Genomic DNA, 24,193 nt, shown 5'->3' with positions numbered 1-24,193 from the left:
TTATCACGCCTTTTGTAATTCAATCATTGTACAACATATCCTTTTCTCATTTACCAGTCTACTAGTATCCATGGGGGTCCATAGGGGTCCCGCTACCCGTTAACCTTTAACATTCATAATCAGTTTTCAGGGCCGTCCCCATACCCCGTCCGGTATGGGCGCCAAAACCATAAACCTCAATACCCCGTCCGGTATGAGGGTAAAACGGGCCGTCCCTATACCCCGTCCGGTATGGGCGCCAAAACCATAAGATCTCCATACCCCGTCCGGCATGTGAGACCACAATCCCGGTAGGGTTCCCTACGGACCCGGTCCGTCCACCATCTCCCAGGATATCTAGTCAGGCTGACCCCATCATACAATTATCAGTCTACACAATCTTTCATTTTCCTTTTCCTCAATAAGCATCATCAATTCATATTTAAACAAGCAAATCGTAATTCATGCCAAACAGACAACATACAGTATCAGTTCTTCAGTCATTCAGTCAATAATCAATGAAATAGTGATACATGCACTCGAAACTATAAAATGAACACATCAAACCTCATAATGCATTTAAAGCTGTAAAACAGACCAAATAACAGTAAATCATCAATCACACTAGACTCGGGCTCCATTAGCAACCTTAAGCAATTTTACACATGCGTTAATTCAAGAGATACCGTTTTATCATTTTGAACTTTAATACCGTGATAGGAAATAGGGTGAGGGGTCCTTACTTGTTTTCGGGATCCAAATACGATTCACAGTGCGCCTACATGCCGTCCCTAATTTTCCCTGAATTTTTTCCGGGGAACTGAAACACACTAACGGTACCTGCACGTGTTCCAAAAAATATCAAATTAGGCTCAGGGCCCCTTTTTGGCCAATATCGCAACTCCGGCACAGCGGCTCCGCCGTGCTCCGGCGACGGCGCCGCCGCTTGCGTCGGCGATTCGCCTCGGGTTGGCTGTTTTCGGCCATTTCCGGCCGAATTCAGCCACACTCGCATCGGTCCCTGCGAGAAAACAACCCTAGGGCCCTCGGAGGGCCAAAAAATTACGGAGAAACGGAGCTTACTGGCGGCGGCGCTCTCGGGTGCGGCGGCTCTCCGGCGAGGTTCGTGGTTTGGTGATTCGGCTCCGGTCAACCTGTAGAGAAAAGAATGGTGATCACGGTGATATAAAAATTGCATCAAACGGAGGCCGGGAAGGGCCTCGTCGGAGGCAAAAACTGAGAGGGGGCGCGGCGGCGCCGCTGGTCTTCGGCCGCGTATTCCGGCCGTTTGGCCGGGATTTTGGCTTCAATTTGGCCACAGGAGGAATCAGCGTGGAAAAACGAGTCGGGGGTATGAAATTTACCTCGATCGGCGGTCAGAAATTTCCCCGGTGCGGCGGCGGGTGGCGGCGGTCGGCCTCTGGTTCGTCTTCTCCGGCGAGCGGCAGGCGGCTAGGGTTTGTGGTCTGGTGTGGGGGTTCTATTTATAACCCCTTGCCTTTTGATCTCAGCCGTTCATTTTGTTTTAATCTGGGCCGTCCGATCGCGCGATTGATCTGGGCCGTCCGATCGCACCCACGCGGATCGCCAACGTGGCCCCTTTTCGGAGTGACGTGATCTTGCCACGTGGCAGGCCCCGGTTGGCCGGGACTGCTAAACGGGCCTGCTGACGTGGCTTTTTTTTTTTTTCCTTCTCCTTCTCGGTCCGGGCGCTACATCAAATGTTATATAAAAATCACGTTTAGTAATATTTTAGTCACGTTCTTATATATTTTTTTAGCCACCTTATAGCCTTTAAAAAATTTTATTTATAACAAACATTCAATAAGCTTATCAACAAAAATTGCATGATTTGAGTGAGAATTGAAGAAGTTGAGTTTATGAAAAATCTAGGGTTATAAAAAAATAGTAAAATGCACACAGTAAGCTTTGGGCCGTTATATAATTTTTTTTTGATTAATTTTAAAAGTAATTTAACCATAACATGCATATTGAACTCTTTCTGTAGACATTAATGAAAGAAAATGAAGTTCAGTTACTAAGCTATTCAAAACCAATCTTTGTGTATAAAAAATGATAGATAAAAGTGAAGAACAGTACTGGCCGAGGTATTTTGGTGTTTTGTTATGGGCTGGGTTAGCCTATTTCATATAGGTTCGATAACATCCCCCCTCAAGATGGAGAATCGACATTTTCTACTCCCATCTTGATCATATACTCATTGAGAAGTCAACTAGATAGAGCTTTAGTGAAAATATCTGCTAGTTGTTGCTTGCTGCTCACATACTTCGTGACTATACTCTATTCCTGTACTTTCTCTAACTAAATGACAATATATCTCAATGTGTTTGTGTAACACCCAAAATTTTATTTTTATTTTTGTATTTGAATTTTAGTTTAATTTTTTATATATTTAATTTATAAGATTTTAATTTAATTTAATAAAAATAAAAAATAATAATAATGATAAAATAGGGTAAAATTATTTTTTGGATTTAATTGAAATTGATTTTGAGAAAAAAGGGGTGAAAATTTGGATTATGGGAGTGTTTTTGAAAAGAAAATCGGAAACTAGGAATCAAAACACAATTTAGAAAAGTTGTGCCACGTCAGCAACCCCGGCCAACCAGGACACGCCGCGTGGCAAGGAAACACTGACACGGGACGGGCCACGTGGGCGATCTGCGTGAGCGCGATCGGACAGCCCAAATCCATTCCCGCGCGCACGGACAGCCTAGATCAAATGTGCGCACGGACGGCCCAGATCTCACGCGTACAGACGACCCAAATTTAATTACAAATAAATCGCGATCGGACGGTCCATATTTAATCTTGATGGACGGTTGAGATTAAAAGGTGAAGGGTATAAATAACTCCACCCACACCCGACCATAAAACCCTAGCCGCCAGTGCCTCGCTGGAGAAGAAGAACTAGACGCTGGAGGGGCTGGCCGCCGCCACCTGCCGCCGCACCGGAGAATTTTTTGACTGCCAATCGAGGTAAATTTTTCCCCCTGGCTCGTTTTTCGATGCTTAATCCGCCTATAGCAAAACTAGAGCCAAACCACCAGCCAATCGGCCAAAAAACCCCGCCGAATTCCAGCGGCGCTGCCACGGCTTCCCTCTGTTTTTGCCTCTGATGAGGCCCTTCCCGGTCTCCGTTCGATGCAATTTTTATACCACTGTGATTATCGTTCTTTTCTCTACAGGTTGACCGGAGCAAAACATCAAAACGCGACTCACGCCGGAGAAGCTGCTGCACCCGAGAGTCCCGTCGCTGGTAAGTCTCGATTTTTCGTAATTTTTTAGCCCACCGAGGGCCCTAGGGTTATTTTATCGTAGAGACCAATGCAATTTTAGCCGAATTCGACCAAAAATGGCCGAAAACGACCAACCTGAGGCAGATCGTCGTCGATGGAGCACGGCAGAGCCGCCGTGCCGGAATTCTAATATTGGCCAAAAGGGGCCCTAGGTCTAATTTGGGATTTTTTGGGACACGTGCAGGTACCGGTAGTGCGTTTCAGTTTTTCTGGGGAAAAATTCAGGGAATTTAGGGACAGACCGTAGGCGCACTGTAGAGCCGATTTCAGACCCCGAAATAAGTAAGGATCTCTCACCCTACCTCCTATCACGACATTAAAGCTTAATAAATAATTAAAAGGTATTTTGTGACTTTATAGATATATATAATTGATTGAGGTTGCTAATGGAGCTCGAATATGATACATTGTTGGTCAGTTGTTGTTTGATCTATTTTTCAGTATTAAATGCAGTATGATATTTGATGTATTTATTTTATAGTCTTGTATGCATGAATCATGATTTTTTTTATTATGGTTGGTATTGTGGTTAACCCGGTACTGTGTTGTCTTATTTGGTGTCAATTACTGGTTTACATGTTTGTGTATGATTGGATGATTGAGATCAAGAAAAAAGGAAAAAATGTTATATGAATTGATAAATGGATAATGTGGACAACCTGACTAGATATCCTGGGAGATGGTGGACGGACCGGGTCCGTAGGGAACCCTACCGGGAACATGGTCTCTCATACCGGACGGGGTATGGAGACCTTATGTGGTTTGGCGCCCATACCAGACGGGGTATGGGGACGACCCGTTTCACCCTCATACCGAACGGGGTATTGAGGTTTATGGTTTTGGCGCTCATACTGGACGGGGTATGGGGACGGCCCTGGAATCAGGTTATTAATGTTAATGGTTCACGTGTAGCGAGGACCCCCTATGGATCCCCATGGATACTAGTAGGCTGGTAAAAGAGGAAATTTATTGTCTGATTATTGAAGTACAAAAGTAGGACATGTGTTCTGTTACAAAGTCGATATGATTTTATGATGATTATCATGTTATTGTTTTCATATGTTATTTTTATTTATCTCACCGAGATAAGTGGACAGTAAAGGTTTTTATGTTAATAAATGAGTTTGTTATAAATTATGCTCAATTGGTCATTTTTGTTTTCTACCGACCTTTACTTCTGTGGTAGTGAGATAGTGTGATGTCTTTACTGGGTCTCATTCCTTACTTAACCATTTCAGATCAGGAAGACGTGATTCCCGAGTTCGTTCCGCAGGAAGACGGCGAGTTAGATGCCTAAAGACTTTATAGTTCTATTTATGGTTTTCATTTCGAGTATCTCTTTTAATTAGCTTATTCTTTCATGTTTTGAGTACGTTTTTGGTTATTGTGTAAGGGATGTTAATTAGAATTTTTATTACGCTTCCGCATTTAAGATTTTAATATATACATCTTCATTTAAATTCCAGGGCCGTTACAGTTTGATTTTTTCATGAACACAGGATTAGCAACTATATGTATGACAATCTTGTTATCACAATATAGGTATGTTGCTTCTAAATCATACATTTTGAGGTCATCAAGTAAGTACCTTATCCAAGTTAGCTCACAACACATATTAGCCATGGTTCTATATTCTACCTCTGTTAAAGATCTAGAAACTATTTATTATTTCTTAGATTTTCAAAATATCAATGAATTGCCTACAATACAATATCCTATAATAGACTTTCTTATGTCTGGGCATCCTGCTCAGTCACTATCAGTATAAGCTTTTAGTTTTAGCTCAGATGTATTTGAGTAAAATAAACCTTAACCCGGTATACCTTTAACATACCTTAGGACTTTGTATACAACCCTTAAGTGACAGTCTCTAGGACTTTCTATAAACTAGCTTAGAACTTGAAGAGAGTAAACTAGATTAGGTATTGTCAATGTGAGGTACATCAACCTTCCAATCAACCTTCTGCACATCGTTGAATATAGTACTGGCTCTCCTTCATTGAAACGGCCCGTGAACTACAAAGGAGATAAATTATAAATTTAGTGTGGAAGCAAAATAAATAGTTAAGGTTTACATTCCTTACACAATAATTCAAATTACTCAATAGGGATAGGAAAATGATAATTTTAAAAGAAATAACGAAAAATCAAATAAATAAATAGAAAATAAACAAATGGACATCCTACTCACAACCCTCTTGTGGATCAGGCTCTGGATCTTGGTTCTCTTGATCTGAAATGGTTAATGAAAGAATGAGTTACACTAGTCTAGTAAGAATATCACGCTATTTACCGACACAAATATAAAAATTGGTAGAAATTATAAAAACAACTAATAGAGCTCTTAATTTAAGTAAATTTGTTCATCATGAATAAAATTATTTACCGCATACTTACCGTAGTGAGATTTCTAAAAAACTAACTTATAATGTCAATAACATAAACAATATCAAAATCTTATATTTAATCAGCCAAAAAATGATTTTCTCTTTTATCAGCCTACTGGTATCCATGGGGGTCCATAGGGATGTTCCAACTATGCGTGAATTTTTATTCAACATTTTCAAATAACAGACCGTCCCCATACCCCATCCGATATGAACGCCGAATTACCAATCATCGATACCGCGTCCAGTATGAGGCAATGTTCACGGTAGGGTTCCCTATGTACCCGATCCGTCCACCATCTCACATGATATCCAGTAAGGCTGCCATTCGAATATCCATCCACTTAATCAAATAATTTTCCATTTTTCTTTAATTTTTAGTTTTCCAATTTAACTGTAATCACATAAAACAAGCAATACATGCATCAAGGAAACACAATCACATCATCATACCAATTACATTGTATTATCATGCATTCAAAAACTGTAAAATCAGGCAACCAGTTAAACATAGCAAACAATAATAAGTAACTGGTTCTGCCTCCATTAGTAACCTGTAATTAATTATGAATATTTTTTAAGATTCACAAAGTACCACATTATTTAAAATTAAACTTTAATTCTATAACAAAGAATAAGGTGAGAGATTCTTATACGAATTGGTATCCGAACACTAAGTTTTTGACTGCGCCTACTAGCGGCTCCCGGGTTTCCTGAATTTTTCTTCGGGGATTAAAACATGTTTCAAGTACCTAGAAATACCCCAAAAAATCTAAAATAAGTGTTAGAAACCCTTTTTTGGCCAATTTAAAAATTCTAGCACGGCGACGGCACCACTATCCGCGGTGGCAAATTGCTTTGGGTTGATTGTTTTTGGCCGATTTTGTACAAATCTTTGCAAGAAAACACGTTAAGGGGCATTGGTTGGCCAAAAAAAGTCAAAAAATTGAAGCTTACCAACGGCAGGGTTCTTCGGTGTGATGGCTCCGCCAGTTCACCTTCATAGTTGGGTGTCTTGCTTCGGCCAACTTATAGAGAAAGGGATGATGATTACAATGGTGGAAAAATTACATAAAATGGAAATCGGGAAGTGCCTCATCGGAGGAAGTTTTTTTTCCGCAGCAGCACTGCCAGGCTTTGCCCGTGGTTTTCTACTCATCCACCTATCTTTTTGCTTTAATTTGGCCATGAGGGTGTTCAAAATTGAATTTTGAATGAATGAATTTTTTCTTACCTCTTTTGGCAGTCGGAAGTGGCTCCGGTGTAGCGGTAGGCGGCGATCGACTCCTTTTCAAGTGACTGGCTCTTCTTCTTCGGTGAGAGTTCTGGCAGCTACGGTTAGGGTTTGGTGTGTAAAGGGTTATTTATATCTATCTCCTTTTAATCTGGGTCATCAATCGCGTTTAATCTGGACCATCCAATCGCATTCAAATAGAGAGTGAATTTGGACCGTTCATCGCTATTTGATCTGGGTCGTCCAATCACGTTTAAAGGAAGAACGGATCTAGACCGTCCATGCGTGCGGGAACAAATTCGGACCGTCCAATCGCAGGCACGTAGATCGCCAGTGTGGTCTCCCATATGGTACTGTGTCTGTGTGCCTTACCACGCAGCGCGCTCCAGTTCGTCGGAACTGCTGACTGAGCATCCTATGTGGTGCAATTTCCTTAAATTACTTTTTAACCTCCAGTTTTAGATTTTTCTTTCAAAAACACTCTATAACCTAAATTTTCACCCTTTTTTCCCAAAATTATTTTTAATTTCATCATCCACCTATTTTTCTTCATTTTTACATTAAATAAAAATTCAAAAATTAGAAGATTTTATTTATACATTAATTTTAATTACATTAAAATTAATTAGGGGTATTACATTCATCCTTCAAAAGTTTAACATTTTGATCTAAGGGAGTGATGAGATTTTTTTTCGTAGAACCCCTGCATCTTTCAAAAGGTCTAAGACATATTTCCTCTGGCATATATAAACCCCTCGATTTGATCTAGTAACTCAAATGCCAAGAAAATACTTTAAATTTCCTAAATCTTTAATTTTAAACTTATTATCCAATGTTATCTTTAGTTCTTCAATAATAGATTCATCATTACCTACCCCAATAATGTCTTCAACATATATAAGTAGTATGGTAAAGCTCTTACCATTGGTCTTCATGAATAAAATGTAGTCGACCTTGCATTGCTTGAATCCTTGTTGAGTAATAAACTCATAAAATTTGGCATATCATTGTCTGGATTCTTGCTTAAGCCCATACAAGCTTTTTTAGGAGTCTACATATTTTCTCTTCTCTCATTTTAGGATGCCCAGAAGGAAGCTCCGTGTACACTTTCTCATTTAAATCTTCATGTAAAAAGGTGTTGTTGACATCTAATTGTTGAAAGTGCCATCATCTGATTGTAGTTAGAGCCAACAATATTCTTACGGAGACGATTTTGGCCACAAGTGAAAATATCTCGTGATAATCTAAACCTTCTCTTTAAGTGAAACTCCTTAGCAACAAGTCTAGTTTTGTGTCTTTTAATGGTCCCATCTACTTTGGATTTCACTTTATAGACCCACTTGTATCCAATTACTCTCCTCCTTATCGGTAAATCAATTACTTTCTAAATCTTGTTTTCTTCAAGAGCTTGGAGTTCATTTTCCATGGCATTTCTCCAATTTGGGTCCTTGTTGGCCTCCTCATATAAACGTGGTTCATTATAAGATGCTACAACAAGTATGTATTTCTCGTTTCCCCCCATAAGTCTGCTATATGCAATTGTGCTTGATAGGGAAACGACACCACCATTGCGAACTTCTAGATCAAACAACTTTATACAATCGCTGTTCCCTTGAATCTGATCACATATATAGTCCTTTAAGTACTCTGGTGCCTTTTTTGTCCTTGTTAATTTTCTTCTTAGAATTTCGTCGTCATTCATATGGTCTTCTCTTCTTTCTCCTTCCTCATCAATCATTTCTTGATTGTTGGATACCTCTTCTATATGTGTGAGGTTCCTAATCTCCATATCTGGGCTATCTTAACCCATCACTTGGTTTCTAGTGTTGTCTTGTACAAAGGTGTTTGATTCTAGTTTGTCTATCAATATATTCCTACACTCATGTATAGTTTACATATCTTTTATACACTTCTTTTCTTTGCAATGAAATATTTTTTCATGAAATATTATATTTCTAGAAATAATAACCTCACTGGTATTTTCATCTAGCAATTTGTATCCCTTTGTACCAAAGAGATACCCTATGAGCACACATCTTCTCGCTCTTGCATTGAATTTTCATCTGCCACTCAATAGGATAAACGCGAAGGCTAAGCACCCAAATACTGTCAGGTGACTATAATTTGGTTTCTTTCTATGCAGGACCTTAAAAGGTGTTTTCCCACTTAACATAGAGGAGGGTGTTCTGTTAATTAGATATACAATGATAAGAACAAAATCGCTCCAATACTTGATGTCCATTCCACTTTGGAATTTTAACGCCCTTGTAGTATTGAGTATTTACTGATGTTTTCTCTCTACTTTTCCATTATCAGTTCTAGTCATTCTTATTTTTCTGTCAAATTAAGTCTTAACAAAAGTGCAAAAATATTGTAAATATGAACCTGTTTCAGCCTTATTTTCCATCATATATACCTAAATACATATATTAAAATCATCAACAATCATTAAGAAATATCTAAACCCATAATAAGAAATTTCATTATAAGGGCCCCAAATGTCACAATGTATTTGTTAAATCAAAACATTGTTCTACGTTATTACTGCTATCAGAAAATGAAAGTTTATGCATTTTTGCCAATGGGCATACATAACATAACTTAGAGTTTTTATTTGCTAATATATCAAAATTAAAACTAGAGTTGAATGAAGGGTGCCCAAGTCTATAGTGCCACATATCAAAGTTTTTCTCCTCTTTGTTGGAGCTTTATAGTGTCATTCCTGCAAATATTTGTTGATTTTGAATCTTTGGGTTGTCTAAGCTGGTATTGTTCGTCCTTAATCTCGCCCATCCCAGGTGTCTTCCAGGTCAAAAGGTCCTGGATGACACAATGTTGTTGTAAGAAAATTAGACAACATCTAATATCCTGTGTTATCTTTCTTGCAGATATTAAATTAAATCTAAATGAAGACACACATAACACTTTTTTTAATATAAGCTTATCACTTAATTTTATTACCCCTACATGATATACATCTACATTTTCTCCATTTGGTAATACAACTTTAGATCTAACATTTATCTCAGTATATAATTGTGGTGTGTGTATTATGTGATATGAGGCCCCAATATCAATTACCCAAGTTGTGTATGTGTGTTAATATTTTTATCTATTATGCATACATTAAAACAAAAAAATATACCAGAGAATATGGTGAGTTTTTGATCCTGAGTTTGCTCTGAAGTTGCTTGTACCATATTGATTAGTAGCTTGACTTCATTGAATGAAGGCCATAAGTTGGTGCAGTTGATCATTTGTCAATAAATTGTGCTATTCTCCTTTGAGTTCAGTTTGTGCATCAATAAAAGATACTTGATTGATGGTGGGTTTTCTGATCTTGTTTTGAGTCCTTTGTCCTTTTACTTGGTTCTTATCTTTATAGCATACCTCAACTGTATGTCCTCACATATTGCAATTGGTGCATACAAGTCTATTTGGGTTGACCTTAAAACATCTTTCTAAATACTGTCCAGTCTTCTTGCAATAATTACAATAATACTTTTTCTTGTTCGGATTGTCAATTATTTGTAGTTTGTTGGCCTCTTTTATACAAAAAGTCATGGCCCGGTTAGTGACAGATTTCCAAAAAAAATTCTCATTTTCTCCTCTTATTAGATGATAGAAAATGTTTCATTCAAACTAGAAAGATGCTTCATTGCCAAGATTTACGACGTTAAGTTGCTATATGACTCACTAAGTCCCATTAAAAATCTCACTGTATGATCCCTCTCTTGGTACCCAATAATCGATTTAAGTCACCCACATGTGCAGTTGGGAATGGGTTCATAATTTATGAGTTCATCAATTAGAAATTTGAGTTTTGAAAAGTAATCTCATACTAGCTCTTGGTTTTACGTGAGTGCAGATATCGACTGCTTAGTTTGATACACCCTAGTTACATTTTATTTAGCATGTCTTTGTCTAGTTCATATCATAGTTGATGTGCTGTTTGAGCATAAAATGTGTCGGTCTTAATATTAGGTGAAAGTGCATTCTGTATCTAGATAATCACCATATCATTGCACCGTTTCTAGTGTGTTCTCAATGGACTTGCTGGGTCCGTAGGTTATGTTAGGTTTCCATCTATAAACCCTATTTTGTTCTGTATATTCAATGCATGTTTCATGAAAATTGCCCATGTGTAGTAGTTGCTATCATTTAACAGTTCTGAGACAAGAACCGCCATAAAATTCAATGACTTATCAAGATAATAAGGGTTGTTGACATTTGAAGCGTCCAGGTTTGTTATGGCCAAATCGCTTAAGTTTTAGTTCGGGTTTGTAGTAGTTTGGTTAGAATTTTGACTTTCCATTCTTAATATACTCTGATACCGTGAAAGAAAACGAAGTTCATCGATTAAGCTATCCAAAACTAATATTTTTATATAAAAAAAATGTGTAACAGTTCAAAAATTAATTAAATTTAAAAATAATTTATTTAAAAATTAGAACATTTTTTAGAAAATTAAAATCAATTAGGAAAATATTTTTAAATATGTATATCAAAATAATTAGGAAATATTAGTAGAATAAATTAAATTTTAAAAAATAATTAGGAAATATTACAATAAAGCAATAAAATTAAATTAGAAGAAAGTTAGAAAATTAATTAACTTAAAAATTGCTTAAAAAATATTAAATTTTGTAATTTAATTAAACTAAATATTGTAAAATAAATATAAGAACAAAAAAAAAAGAAAAAAAATAAACTAGAATTAAAAATTCACAATAATGAAAAGGACCAATCAAATAAGAGAGGGTGCATGTGAGATTAAAACATGAAAAAATTAGGAAATGGGATAAGGGTGATCACATGGCCACCATGTACATGGATGGGAAGATTCCTTCCCACTCCTACGTTGCCACCTAATCTAAACCTCATCATCTTATCCCTTCCTCCATCATATAAATACCAAACAAAATAATTTTTCCTCCTCTTTTAATCCACCAAATAAAAGAAAAATAAGAGAAGAAAGGAAGAATAGGGAGTAGAAGGACAGAAGAGAAGGGAAGAAGAGAAGGGAAGAAGAGAGTGAGGAAGCATTGGGACGATCGGCGTGACGGAGGGAAAAAGAAGGTTGAGAGGGGACACCGCAGGTGGCCTAACTACCGTGTGATCACTCCTCTTAGCGTAGGTTCTTCTTCCGAATGATCCAAACGTGAGTTTTTTTTTTTTTTTTTTTTTTTTGTGATTCTCTTCCTAAATAGTTTAAAATAATATAAGTTATGCTTAAACTAAATACATTTTAAGTTAGCTTGATTTTAAGTAAGAAACTTGAACTTAAATAGAGATTTAGTGAGAGTAGTTTAGTGTAGGGAAAGGGTGGTAAAAATTAAGTTATATCCATCGATATATATATATTTATCTAGGATATATATATATATGGTGTATATATATGTATACATGTTATGCATATGAGATATACATATATAAATTATAATGAATATGTGAAAATATATATATTTGCATGAATTTGATATAAATGTACGAAGGAAACAAAAAAAAATATGTATGTAAATATATAGATACATTGTGTATGTTTATTTTTCATGTGTGTATGTATAAATATATATATATACACATAATTATGTATAAATTAATACATATATGGGTATATATGATTAAAATAATATTTTGTATGCATGTATAATCCTTATGTTTTAACAAGTATTTATATATGTAAACAGTAATGCATGAAGATATATATATATATGTTTAAATAATAATAAACTTTATAATTATAGTCCTAAAATTTAGAATATGGTGTAAGTTACAAGAATAGAAAAATATGATAAATGAATAAATTTAGAAAAAAAAATGTGTACTAAATATGTATATAAGTATGCACGGTGCATTCGTGTTTAATATAATAATATATGTAGGTATAATTTTTACATATAGAAATGGATTTTAATAAAGATAAGTATGATTAACACTCAATAATATAAATGGTACTAAAGGGAGAATTTTTTAAGTAATGTTATAAGTTTTATAATTGTAATTTTATAATTATATCCTATAATATAAATTTTAAGAAAAAATAAAATAATATGATATATATATATATGTACATAATAAGTGAGTATGTATTGTGTACATATAAATATATAAGCAGATGTATGTGTGTGTGTGTATATATATGGGAGGATAAATAAATTAAAATTCAATGAAGAATGAGGCAAATTATGATAGTTAGGAGAGTTGAATTTAATTGAATATGAAATTAAGGAGAATTGAATTTGATTGAATAAATAATTAATAAGAATTAAATTTGATTGGATAGGTAATTGATAAGTAGATTAATTTAGCCATAATCTATAATACTTAGGTAAAGGTAATTCAAAACATTAAAAGGAATAAATTTTGGAAATCATTTTGATTTAATAAATATGTAAATAAATTAATAAATTTTGTTTTGAATATAATAGATGATATAAGAAAATAAATTAAGAAAATAAATTAAGAAAATAGAAAAAGAATATTTGTAATAATTTTTTTTAGAATGGAATGAATAATAGATAAAATAAATTAAAAAGAAATTATTAATTAATTAAAGTAAAATTAATATAAAATGATAAGAAAGTATTATTTACTAAATTATATAATTAATCAAATAGATAAAACAAATAAAAGTTAAATTGAATGATCGCTTCAGTAACAAGAATAGTTGTAGAAACAAGAATGGTTGTAGAAATGAGATAGACATGCAATATGATTGCATGAAACTTGGGTTCACCACTGACCCAAGAAGACTTAATTACTATGCAAGTTTTTGTTAATATGTGGATGGTATTTGAAACTCAAATCAGAATCCTTTAGCTTTGAAGTTTGTAAGTATATCTAGTAGCTATCCTGAACTTATATTTGCATGCTTTCAAAAATGTTTTGAAGCAAAAAATTTAATTAAGTTTTGAGTAAGGTTTATACAATTAAGGAATCGGGATTGATAAGTAATAAGTGAAAGAAATTGAAAAATAGTGATATTGAATGTTTTAATTTGTCATTTATTTGTTGCTTGATTGTTAAATGAAGATTGCATGTTTTAAATACTGTATGATGGTTGATGGTATGATGAGTTGAATAGTATTAATAGAATATTAATAATAGTGCATATTCAACAATAAGATCATAAATACATAAAATAATTCTCATAAATAAAATAAGATCAACAAAAAAAAAAATACACATTCTTAAATAAAATTAGGAATTTTAAATAAAACCAGTAAAATTAAAAACTAAAAATAATATAAACATTAAAACATAAATAACAAACAAAATGATGACTGAATAAATTACAATAAACATGAAAGTGTAGGATTAAGAGTTAGTGAGTTTTTTAAAGATAGAAAAGAGACAAACTGAGAGACTTAAAATAGTATGAGATATAGAGTAAGATTACTACGAAAGTGTATAAAGTTTCTAGGGAATATAATTAGTTTGTTAGAAAAAATAAAAATATCAATCTTAACTGAGGGAAAAAAAACAATAAAAAAGAAACGAAAATTTAGAGTTAACCCGTTTAAGATTGGTATGATTGAAATTGTAACGGCTTTGGAAATAACCAAAGAAAATGTATAATAACTTAAGTACGAAAGTGAAATAAAAGGTTAAAGTTTTCATTCCTTATACAATAACTTAAAAATACTAAATAACATTACGGAATTTATTCTTTGAAAGAAACACGAGAAATAAGGAAACAAATGGAAAACAGAAAATATTTAGTATCTACTCGTAATTTTCTTGTGGATTTGACTTTGAAACCTGGTTCTCTTGATCTGAAATGGTTAAATAAAGAATGAGTTACAATAACCCAGTAAGGATATCGCATTATATCACCGACATAGAAGTAAATGATAGTATAAAATCGAAAACCACTAATGTAGCATTAAATTTAATAAATTTATTTATCAATCATAAAATTATTTCTCATTCACTTACCATAGTAAAATTTAAGAAAACGACCTGTAAGAAAAATAATATCATACAGATCAACATTTCATGCTTGATCAACCATCATAGTACATATTATAAATCTATATCTATTATCAATAAATCCAACAATAACTACCATTCTTTTCACTAGCCTGCTGGTATCCATGGGGGTTCATAGGGATGCCTTCGCAACACGTGAACCCTTTCATTTAATCATTCTTAATTATGGGTTGTCCCCATACCCCGTCAGGTATGAGCGCCAATCTACGAAACCTCAATACCCCGTCTGGTATGAGGGTGAAGCGGGCCATCAAATTATCAAGTTTTCATACCCCGTCCTGTATGAGACAACGTTTACGGTAGGGTTTCTTATGTATCCGATTCGTCCACTATCTCTCAAGATATCTAGTAAGACTGACGTTTCATCTAATCATTTAATCACATAATTTTTTTTACCGTTTAAACTTCATTTTTTCTCGATTCAGCAGTAAACACATAAAATAAACCATACATGCGTTCAAAGCCATAAATGAATAATAAGATACCATCATGCAGGTAAACTGTAAAAACAATCAATAACGGCAGTAGATAAATTTCGGTTCCGACTCCATTAGCAACTTGTAATTAATTATGCATAATTATTAAAATTGCACAAAATACCACATCATTATTTATTTAAACTTTAGTTTTATGATAGAGAATAAGGTGAGGGATCCTTACTCGATTTAACGCCTGAAAAGCTAAACTGTTTACTGTGCTTATGAGCGGTCACTAGGTTCTCTGAATTTTCTTCCAAGAACTGAAACACGCTAATAGTACCTACAAACGTTTCAAATAAATCCAAAATCAGTCCTAAGGTGGTGCACTCATCCAATTTTAGAAATCCGGCATGGCGGCTCTGCCGTGCTCTGGCGATGGTGTCACCGTTTGCGGCGGTGGTCCACCTCGGGTCGGCCATTTTCGGCCGAATTTGGCCGATTTTGCATCGATTTTTATGAGAAAATACGTTAAAGGACCTCGGTTGGTCGAAAAAATATGAAAAATCGAAACTCATCGACGACAAGGCTATCCGGTGCGACGGCTCCTCCGGCTCACGTTGCGGTTGGGAGTTTTGCTTCAGTCAACATGTAGAGAAGAAAACGGTGATCACAACAGTGGAAAAATTACGCAAAAAGGGAATCGGGAATGGCCTCATTGAAGACATTTTGTGAAATTTCTCGCAGCGGTGGTGCAAATTTTGTTGATATTTTTCGGCTAATTGGCCGGTCTTTTTGCTCTGATTTGGCCATTGGTGAGCTTAAAATTGGATTTCATGCAAAAGGGGAAGGTTTTTACGTTTTTTTGCTGTCGGAAAGGGTTCCGGTGCAGTGACAGGTGGTGGCAATCGACTCCCCGGCGGCTGGGCGTCTTCTCCGGCGAGGGGTTCTAGCGGGTAGGGTTAAGGTTTGGTGCAGATGGGGGTTATTTATATCCATCTGCTTTTGATCCGTGCCGTCTATCGCGTTTGATCTGGATCGTCCGATCGCGATTAAATAGGAATTTAATTTAGATCGTGCATCGCGATCCAATCTGGGCCGTTCATCGCGATCCAATCTGGACCATTCGATCACATTTGAATCTGGCCGTTTGATCGTATTTGGGAGGGAGCGCATTCAGGCCGTCAGTGCGCGCGGGAACAGACCTCAATCGTTCGATTGCGGGCATGCAGATCGCCCACATGGCCTCCTACGTCAGTGTCTCTGCCACTTGGCATATCTTGGTTGGTCAGGGCTGCTGACTGCGCGTCTGACGTAGCGAAACTTTTTAAAATTACGTTTTGGCTATGTTTTCTGATTTTTTTTTTCAAAAATATTCTCAGAACCCAAATTTTCACTTATTTTTTCCAAAATTATTTTTAATTAAAATCCTCCATCAATTTTATTTCATTTTTTTACTCTAAATTAAATAAAACAAAATACAATAAAGTAAAATAAAATAATAAAAATTATATTTAATAATTATTTAATTAAAACAAAAAATTTGTGGGTGTTACAGAAATTTAATGGTGTGGTGAACCCTATCCGTAGATGGATGGAAACCCTTCCAGATGTGCTTGGAGTGTGTGTTATGTTCTGGGTAACCTAGTGATAGATTACTGTGACCAATGTGTGTTTTGGTTGTGTGAGTGCATCATCTTATGATAGTGAGAATTCTGATATCATAATAGAACCAATTGGATAACGGATTCACCCGTGTAATCTCAAAGAAAATTCCAAAACTTTAATAACTTTAACTTGATGATTGTGGTAGGGCAAATCGAGAATCAGGTTTACTTGCTGAGGGGTTACAGATGTCTTGATTTGACCGAAAATTCGTAAAAAATTCTAGTATGTGAATTTATGGGATAAATATGGATTAGAGAAAAACTTGTGGATGAGAATGGTTTACGAACCATATGTGATATGATAATAGTGTGTAATATAAACGGTTACAATCAGAAAATTAAGAAAGGAAAGAAATTGGGGGGATGATGAGGAAATAATAAGAAAGAAGAATTTTGAGAAATAACTAGTAAAGGAGAATAGTGAGAAAAAAAGACTAGATAGAAGGAAGTTAAGGGGAACGGTGAAAGATGAGAAATAAGATGAAATATTTCTGCATTTCATGGTTTTCAAACATAAAGAGAAAGAAAAATTTTATATTTTTGATTGACTGTATGTTAGTATGTCACATGCTTAAGATGTAGTCTATTTGATATACTTACTGAGCTTGTTGTTTTGCTCATTCTATTCAAATTTTAATAATTTTCCAGATCAGACCGAAGAAGATAATTTATACAGCCAAATCAGAAATTTCATATTTTAATTGTCATCTGGTGAGTTTTACTCCAGTTATGGACTCTATAGAATTTTGCAACCTCATAGTATAAATTATGTTACATGTTGTAGAATGAATGAATAGTTTCTACTATATTTTAGTTTAAATTTATATTATATTTTCTGGTTTAATTGTGTTTGACGACGTAGTTTCTCATTGGGGAATTGCAGGCCGTCACAAAATGTAGACAAAGTTGAAGAAAAATACCAGATTTACGTAGGTAGTGTTCGGTGGCCGCAGAAGACGCTAAAGCGGGTGGACAAAGAGAGAAGCTCTTCACAGCAGTGGCTGAATGCTGAGTGCAAGTGTTTACCTGCAAAACAAGAAGAAAAAAGTGCGAGAAAATAGAGAAAAAATAGAGGCTTTCGATATTGTGTCTGTGGCAGCAGGGAGGAGAGTAGGTAGGTAGGTAGGTCTGCTCGTCCTGTTCTTGAGCTTAGTTGAGCTCGAATGCACCAGATCACTCTTTAGTGAAATGGTGCATTTTGGTATTTTAGTGTGGGCTGGGTCAGCTTGTTTTATACAGGTCCGATAACAATTAATATTGTATTATTTATATAAAAAATTGAGAGAGTTACATATTTTTGAGTATTTAAAACTGAAAAGAAAACCCAAATTGCAATAGCAATTTTAGAATTTTGAATTTCTATCTTTTGTTAACCCTTTTAATTGATTATTTCTTTTAAATCATAGTTCTACATGTTTACTTTCTAGGTATATAAGAGTTATTGACTAATAGAATTGAATTTTTAGAATCAATTAGGTATTATACAAAAAGAATGATTTAAACCTTAATTTCCAATGAGTAATTTTAGGAAGCTGAAGCTGATAGTATTGTGGTTGAAAATTTGTGCAGATAGAGATTTTGTCATATACTACATTTTTGAGTTTATCGGTTATATAAAAAACGAATTATGAAGTTCGGAAATAAAAAATTTGTATTAAATTCTAAGAAGTTTCATAAATTTTAAATTAGGGTTTGAGAAACCATCTACTATTTGAATACTAATTGCAATCTCATAGCATCTGCAGTGATTTTTTGTCATTTAATATAAACTATAATTTTCTAACATATGAGATTTCCTCGCTGATTGAATAGATTTTGTTTGTTTTCAGATGAAAAATAAAATTAAGTATATTTTTTTAACTAGATAATTTTTTATAGTGATAAATTAAGAATGTAGAGTACATGCGCATAAAAACAATAATAATTTATAATAGTATATGGAAACGTATCTGTACATACTTTTTTATTTCGTCCAAAAACTATAGTTAAATATTGATGTAAACATCATCATAATTTAAGAAGCAAGTTTAATTAATGGTGGGCTTTGTCTTTATCACAAATTTGTTCACCTTCGCAAGGCCCATAAGCCCAACTACATATTAAATAATATAAGAAATTAATCCCACACAGAACTGTGAGAACACAATAGTAGTAGTCATAATGACCCTGATTAAGGTTGTTTGTTACCCAACTGGGGTTATGGGTCACATGATTTAGGACCCCAACAATGACGCTGCCCACAAGGTTGCCCATGGCCATACTCAATGAAAAAAGAGAGACTGCAATGCTTGACATGCTTTTAGGAAATTGAGAGTAGTAGAATTCTATTTGTCCAATTGCGTTGAAAGCCTCTGCCAACCCAGAAAGACAATACTGTGGAGCAAGCCACATTGCCGACATGTTGACAAGGCCTAGAGGATTGTTTGCTAATCCTTGTTTGAGTGCGGCGGCACGGCGGTTTCTCTCCACCAGTGCGGCGGTGGAAGTGCTGAGACAGGAGATGACTAGGCCAATTCCCATGCGTTGTTTGAAGCTGAGTCCTCGTGGTCTTTTGGTGAATTTTGATATGAAAGGGACCAGGACTCGGTCGTAGATGGCTACCCAGATCGTCAACGTGATGATTGCAAAGAGAGAGAAGGAGCCGGCAGGAATCTTGAAGCCGGCGACCAAGCGTCTGTCCATGGTGGTGGCTTGGAGAACTGGGAAAGAGTGTTGACTTATGGTTACGGCGATCATGATCCCAGTTGACCAAATAGGAAGAACTTTGATTAGTGCTTTTAACTCCTCTACTTGTTTCACCGAACACAGACTCCATTGAGCGACAGCAAACCCATCTGCGTCCAATTCCTTCTCGGGGTTCTTGATGATGCAAGCTTTGTTTAGGAACCTAAATAAATTAATCCCAAATTTTATTAAGTGTATTTATAAAAGTGTTATTAAAACAATAAATATGTTTGGGTAAAAAACAGTTATTTAATTGGTATCATTTTTTAAGAAGATAAAATTTATGTATTTAGAAAAATAAAATTGAAATTTTAAATATAATGTTTTATTAAAAACTAAAATTGTTTTACAAAACTATAAATTATAATTTTTATGGTAAACTTATAAGCATATTTTCATTTTAATTTTTGACAAAATTACTTTTTATTTTATTTTAGGTAACTGAGGAGAAGTATTTCACAAACCCGTAATTAAAACCAAATGCTGCCACCTATATTTAACGTGTGTGTGTGTGTGTGTAGTATAGATACTGGTGGAGGATAAGCCAACTGGAGTAGAGACAAAAAAAAAATAGGAGATCGATATTGTTTATGAAATTGAGTAATACTGTACCTGAGCTTGTCTGATGGGACTAGAAGATTAATGGAGTCTCCCTGATAATAGCATATTCCATTAGAAATGGTGGGAGGCAAAGCTAAGTGTCTGTTCTTCCAGGTGGCGGAAATGACCTGGACAAACCCCGTGAATAAACTCCTGTTAGGCTTCACTTTGACATACAGTGAAGAACCTAGTAAGAACATGGCGACCGACAAGAACATAAGCACAACAGGGACACCAAACCCAACAGCCCAACCAGCTTTGTCCTGGATATAAACTATGACAGTGACTGAAATCATGACAGAGATGCCAACAGAAGCGTAGTACCAGTTGAAGAAACTCTGGAGGATTCTGGCGTTGTTGGGATTTTCAGGCTTGTCAAGTTGATCTGCTCCAAATGCCAAAGAACAGGGTCTCACACCTCCGGCTCCGATGGCCATCAGACCAAACGATAAAAAGAGAAGAGCAAGATGCGGTGGTCGTGCGGATTTACAGATTTCCTCTAGTTGGACGTCGCAATAAGGAGGCCTTGCTTGTGGAATAACTGCTGTTAAAAACAACGTACTCATTCCCTGCAGAAATTTGTTAAAAAGGGTTTAAATTAATTTTGTTGAGTAGGAAAAGATTAAATGATAACATTGAAGAAAAGATTAAACACGAGAGAGAGATAGACAGAGTGATGTACCATAAAAGTAACGAGACTTGCGAGAGCGATGACGCGAAAGCGGCCCAAGTAAGAATCAGAAAAGAAGGCACCAAAGGTGGGCGTTAAATTCGAAATAGCTAACCACAGAAACAACACGTTAGCTCCTGCTGCATTACTCATATGATATTCATTTTTCAGGTATAATATCATATTTGCATGAAGCCCAAAGCTCGCCACCTTCTCAAATGTCTCATTTACTGCACCAACCATTCATATATGTATGTATAAGATTCTTTGTCACTCTATTCACACAGACACACACACATATATATTACCTATGATAAAGGGCATGGTCCTGAGGCCACCCTTCTTCTTGCTTGAAGATTGCTGATCATCGGTCTTGGTAGGAACAGTCTCCATAATTTCAGTGGAAACCAATGGGTCTGAAAACAAACTGGGAGAGAAATATTGTTTTATATTTAGGTAAAAGGACAAATATATGCTTACAGCTTGCTGAGTTTAAATCTAAGATTCTATCCAGGCGGCCATCTTATTATATTATTACTATATGTATATATGTATAGGTCATGGTGAATGACTAGGTAATTATATTTTTTTGGAATCAGTTAATTATACCTGTGGGATGCCAACAAGAAGGGAACCTCCTCGTTCTTGCTCTCTGGATGATGCAACGCCATAGATGATGATGATTATGATGCAGCGGCCACTGGCCAAGCAATATAGGATGGCAGCTTTTGAGCACATCTTCGGTTTTTCGTTTGTCCTTCACATTTCTCATAAAATTAATTAATTAATTAATTAATTGATTATGTAACTACGATCTGAGAGTAGGTATATATATTTATGTGTCTATATGTATATAGATAAAAGTAGATTTATTTAATTTATTGGTCCATTCTCTAACTTTATGATAGAATTTTATTTAATCCAAAAGATACATGATTCATCTGTGGTGTTCAAATTCAGAAGTTTTGGCCTAAGGAAATTTTTGAATTAGATCCCCCCAAAAAAACGAATAAGAAACAACAGAGGTGGTCAGTCCATATCTGATATATCGGTTATTTAATCCTAAGTCATTAATTAAATTACTTTCTTTTTAACAAATTAATTGATATTTTGTGAAGCGAAGAATTAAAATATATGTACGATTAATCACAATTAGACAGAAAATTCTTGATTAATGCAGTGTAAGAAGCACTAATGTGATTCTATTCATGGTGGAGGATGCGTGATCCAAATAAGACAACCCGTGTAGGTCATCCAAAAGCCCATGTAGATCCTTGTATATGTGCATATATATTATATAACATAGTATTCTTTTAAAGAGTAAGCTATATATATACAATAATTTTACAACATAAAATATTTTTTTGTTAAGTTTTGTTTGAGAATTTAAGTCATTTTTTATTAATAGTTTAAAATTATATTTTTAAAAATTAATAATTTTCACTTTAACAATTATTAAGCAGAATAATGCTTTAACCTTAAATAATATTATCATCGAAGTATAAACCGATTTGATAACTCGCAAAGATGAGAAATTTATGTTTTTATAGTTTTTTTTTTTTTTTTTCTCAATTGTTAACCTCTAAGCACACGTATCGAACCATTAAAAAATAAATAATTGAACCAAAGAAGAGTGTATTTATATATAATAGTTGGATCAAATATGTGGGTGGTCCGCACAGAAGATGCTGAGTCCCTCTATATGATAATCGGTATATATATATGTATGTATATATATATATATGTATGAATATGAAGAAAAATATATTTATATGCATACTTGGATCAAATTTGTCAGTGGTCGGCATAGTAGATGCTAAGTTCATCGATATATATATAAATATTATATGTATGCATATGAAATAATTCTTGATCAAACTCATCCGGAGCCTCGTTAACATTTGTATTTCATTATTTTAAGCATAATTTTATTAATAATCATTTAAAAATATAATTTTAGAATACGAAATAAATATAAGAAAGTTCAATTCTTAAAATCTCGTTTCAAAAATTATTTAGCTTTGGTATAAAAACAAATAGATACAAAAATATTCTAACAATTATAAAAAAAAATAGATAATCTAAAGTTTAGTATTTTGAGAATTAATTCATAATGTTTTGTCTAATTTTTGTAACTAGGTTATATATATGTAATACTAGGGTCCGAAAATGGACTTGGATGATTTTTTTTATTTTAAAAAATATTTTAATAAGTAATTTTTTTATTTTAATTTAGTTTGATTGATTTTTTTGAAAAAAAATAAATTAGAAACGAAATTTAACGTAATTTTAAAGAAAATGAGTGAAATTTTTAATTCAGATATGTGTTTTTGAAAAAAAAATTAGAAACAAAGAGTTAAAATATAAAAAAAAAGTTTGACCACATGGGACGGCCCAATCAGCAGTTCCGGCAAACCGGAGTCTGGTGCGTGGCAACCCCGCTGACATCGGCACTACGCGGGAAGCCACACGTGCGATCTGAGTGCCCAACGATCCAACCATTCAGATCTTGTCCCGTGGGCGTAAATGGTTCATATGCATTTCCTCTTTATACGTGATCGGACGGACGAGATGGATCCTGATAGATGGTTCGGATTCGCCCACCCCATCAGCCTAAACGAAAAACCATCAATAAGTCCTCCTCGCTCCACGCTGACACAAACAGACAGCTTGGATCAAAGAGGATAGGGTATTTAAACTCCTCTTTGCAGGAGAACCTAACCCTAGCCGCCAGCCCTCCATCCGAGAAGAAGAACCCGACGTCGAAGAAGAGGACTGGCCACCAACCATTACAGCATCGGAGCCACCGTCGACTGCCAAAAAAAGTAAAATTTTCTTCTTCCCACTCGGAATTTGATTTCGAGTCTTCTTATGGCCATATCGGAGCAAAAGGGATGGTAATGGAGCTGCCGCGGCCAAAACCCTAAAACCCCTCCGATGAGCCCCTTCCCATTTCTTGTTTTCTGTTTCACACGATTCTTTGACCATTGTGTTCATCGTCTCTTTCTGTGAAGGTTAGCCGAACGAGAAACTCCAGTCGTGAAAGAGAACCGGCGAAGCCACCACACCCGGTGACCCCTCCTGGTATGTTTGGTTTTTTAGTTTTTCTACCCAACCGAAGTTTTCTAACGTGTTTTTTTACAGATGTACGTGTAAAACAAGCCAAAATTGGCCAAAATTGACCAAAATCAACCAGGTCGA

General features: G+C 35.0%; 1 protein-coding gene and 1 long non-coding RNA gene across 2 annotated transcripts; one reads left to right on the top strand and one right to left on the bottom strand.

Annotated features, from left to right (window-relative positions):
* Positions 1-11,847: 11,847 nt before the first annotated feature.
* LOC110818641 (uncharacterized) lies at positions 11,848-18,354 on the top strand. The gene is made up of 3 exons (XR_002540502.2): positions 11,848-12,081; positions 17,647-17,709; positions 17,882-18,354. It is a non-coding gene; the product is annotated as an uncharacterized LOC110818641 (long non-coding RNA).
* Positions 18,355-18,940: 586 nt separating this feature from the next.
* On the bottom strand, positions 18,941-21,420 carry LOC110818530 (protein NRT1/ PTR FAMILY 1.2-like). The gene is made up of 4 exons (XM_022047436.2): positions 21,301-21,420; positions 21,005-21,222; positions 20,335-20,891; positions 18,941-19,885 (listed from the first exon to the last, which is right to left on the bottom strand). Exons 1-4 carry the CDS (start codon positions 21,383-21,385, stop codon positions 19,030-19,032), a joined length of 1,716 nt encoding a protein of 571 aa, XP_021903128.2. The 5' UTR covers positions 21,386-21,420; the 3' UTR covers positions 18,941-19,029.
* Between the last annotated feature and the right edge of the window lie 2,773 nt (positions 21,421-24,193).

This window comes from Carica papaya, chromosome 7 (genome assembly GCF_054855325.1).
Source record: "Carica papaya isolate Zhongbai chromosome 7, ASM5485532v1, whole genome shotgun sequence".
In the NCBI taxonomy this organism is placed as follows: domain Eukaryota; kingdom Viridiplantae; phylum Streptophyta; class Magnoliopsida; order Brassicales; family Caricaceae; genus Carica; species Carica papaya.
Note: the sequence above shows the minus strand (reverse complement) of the source record. Positions and strands in the feature narration are given on the sequence as shown.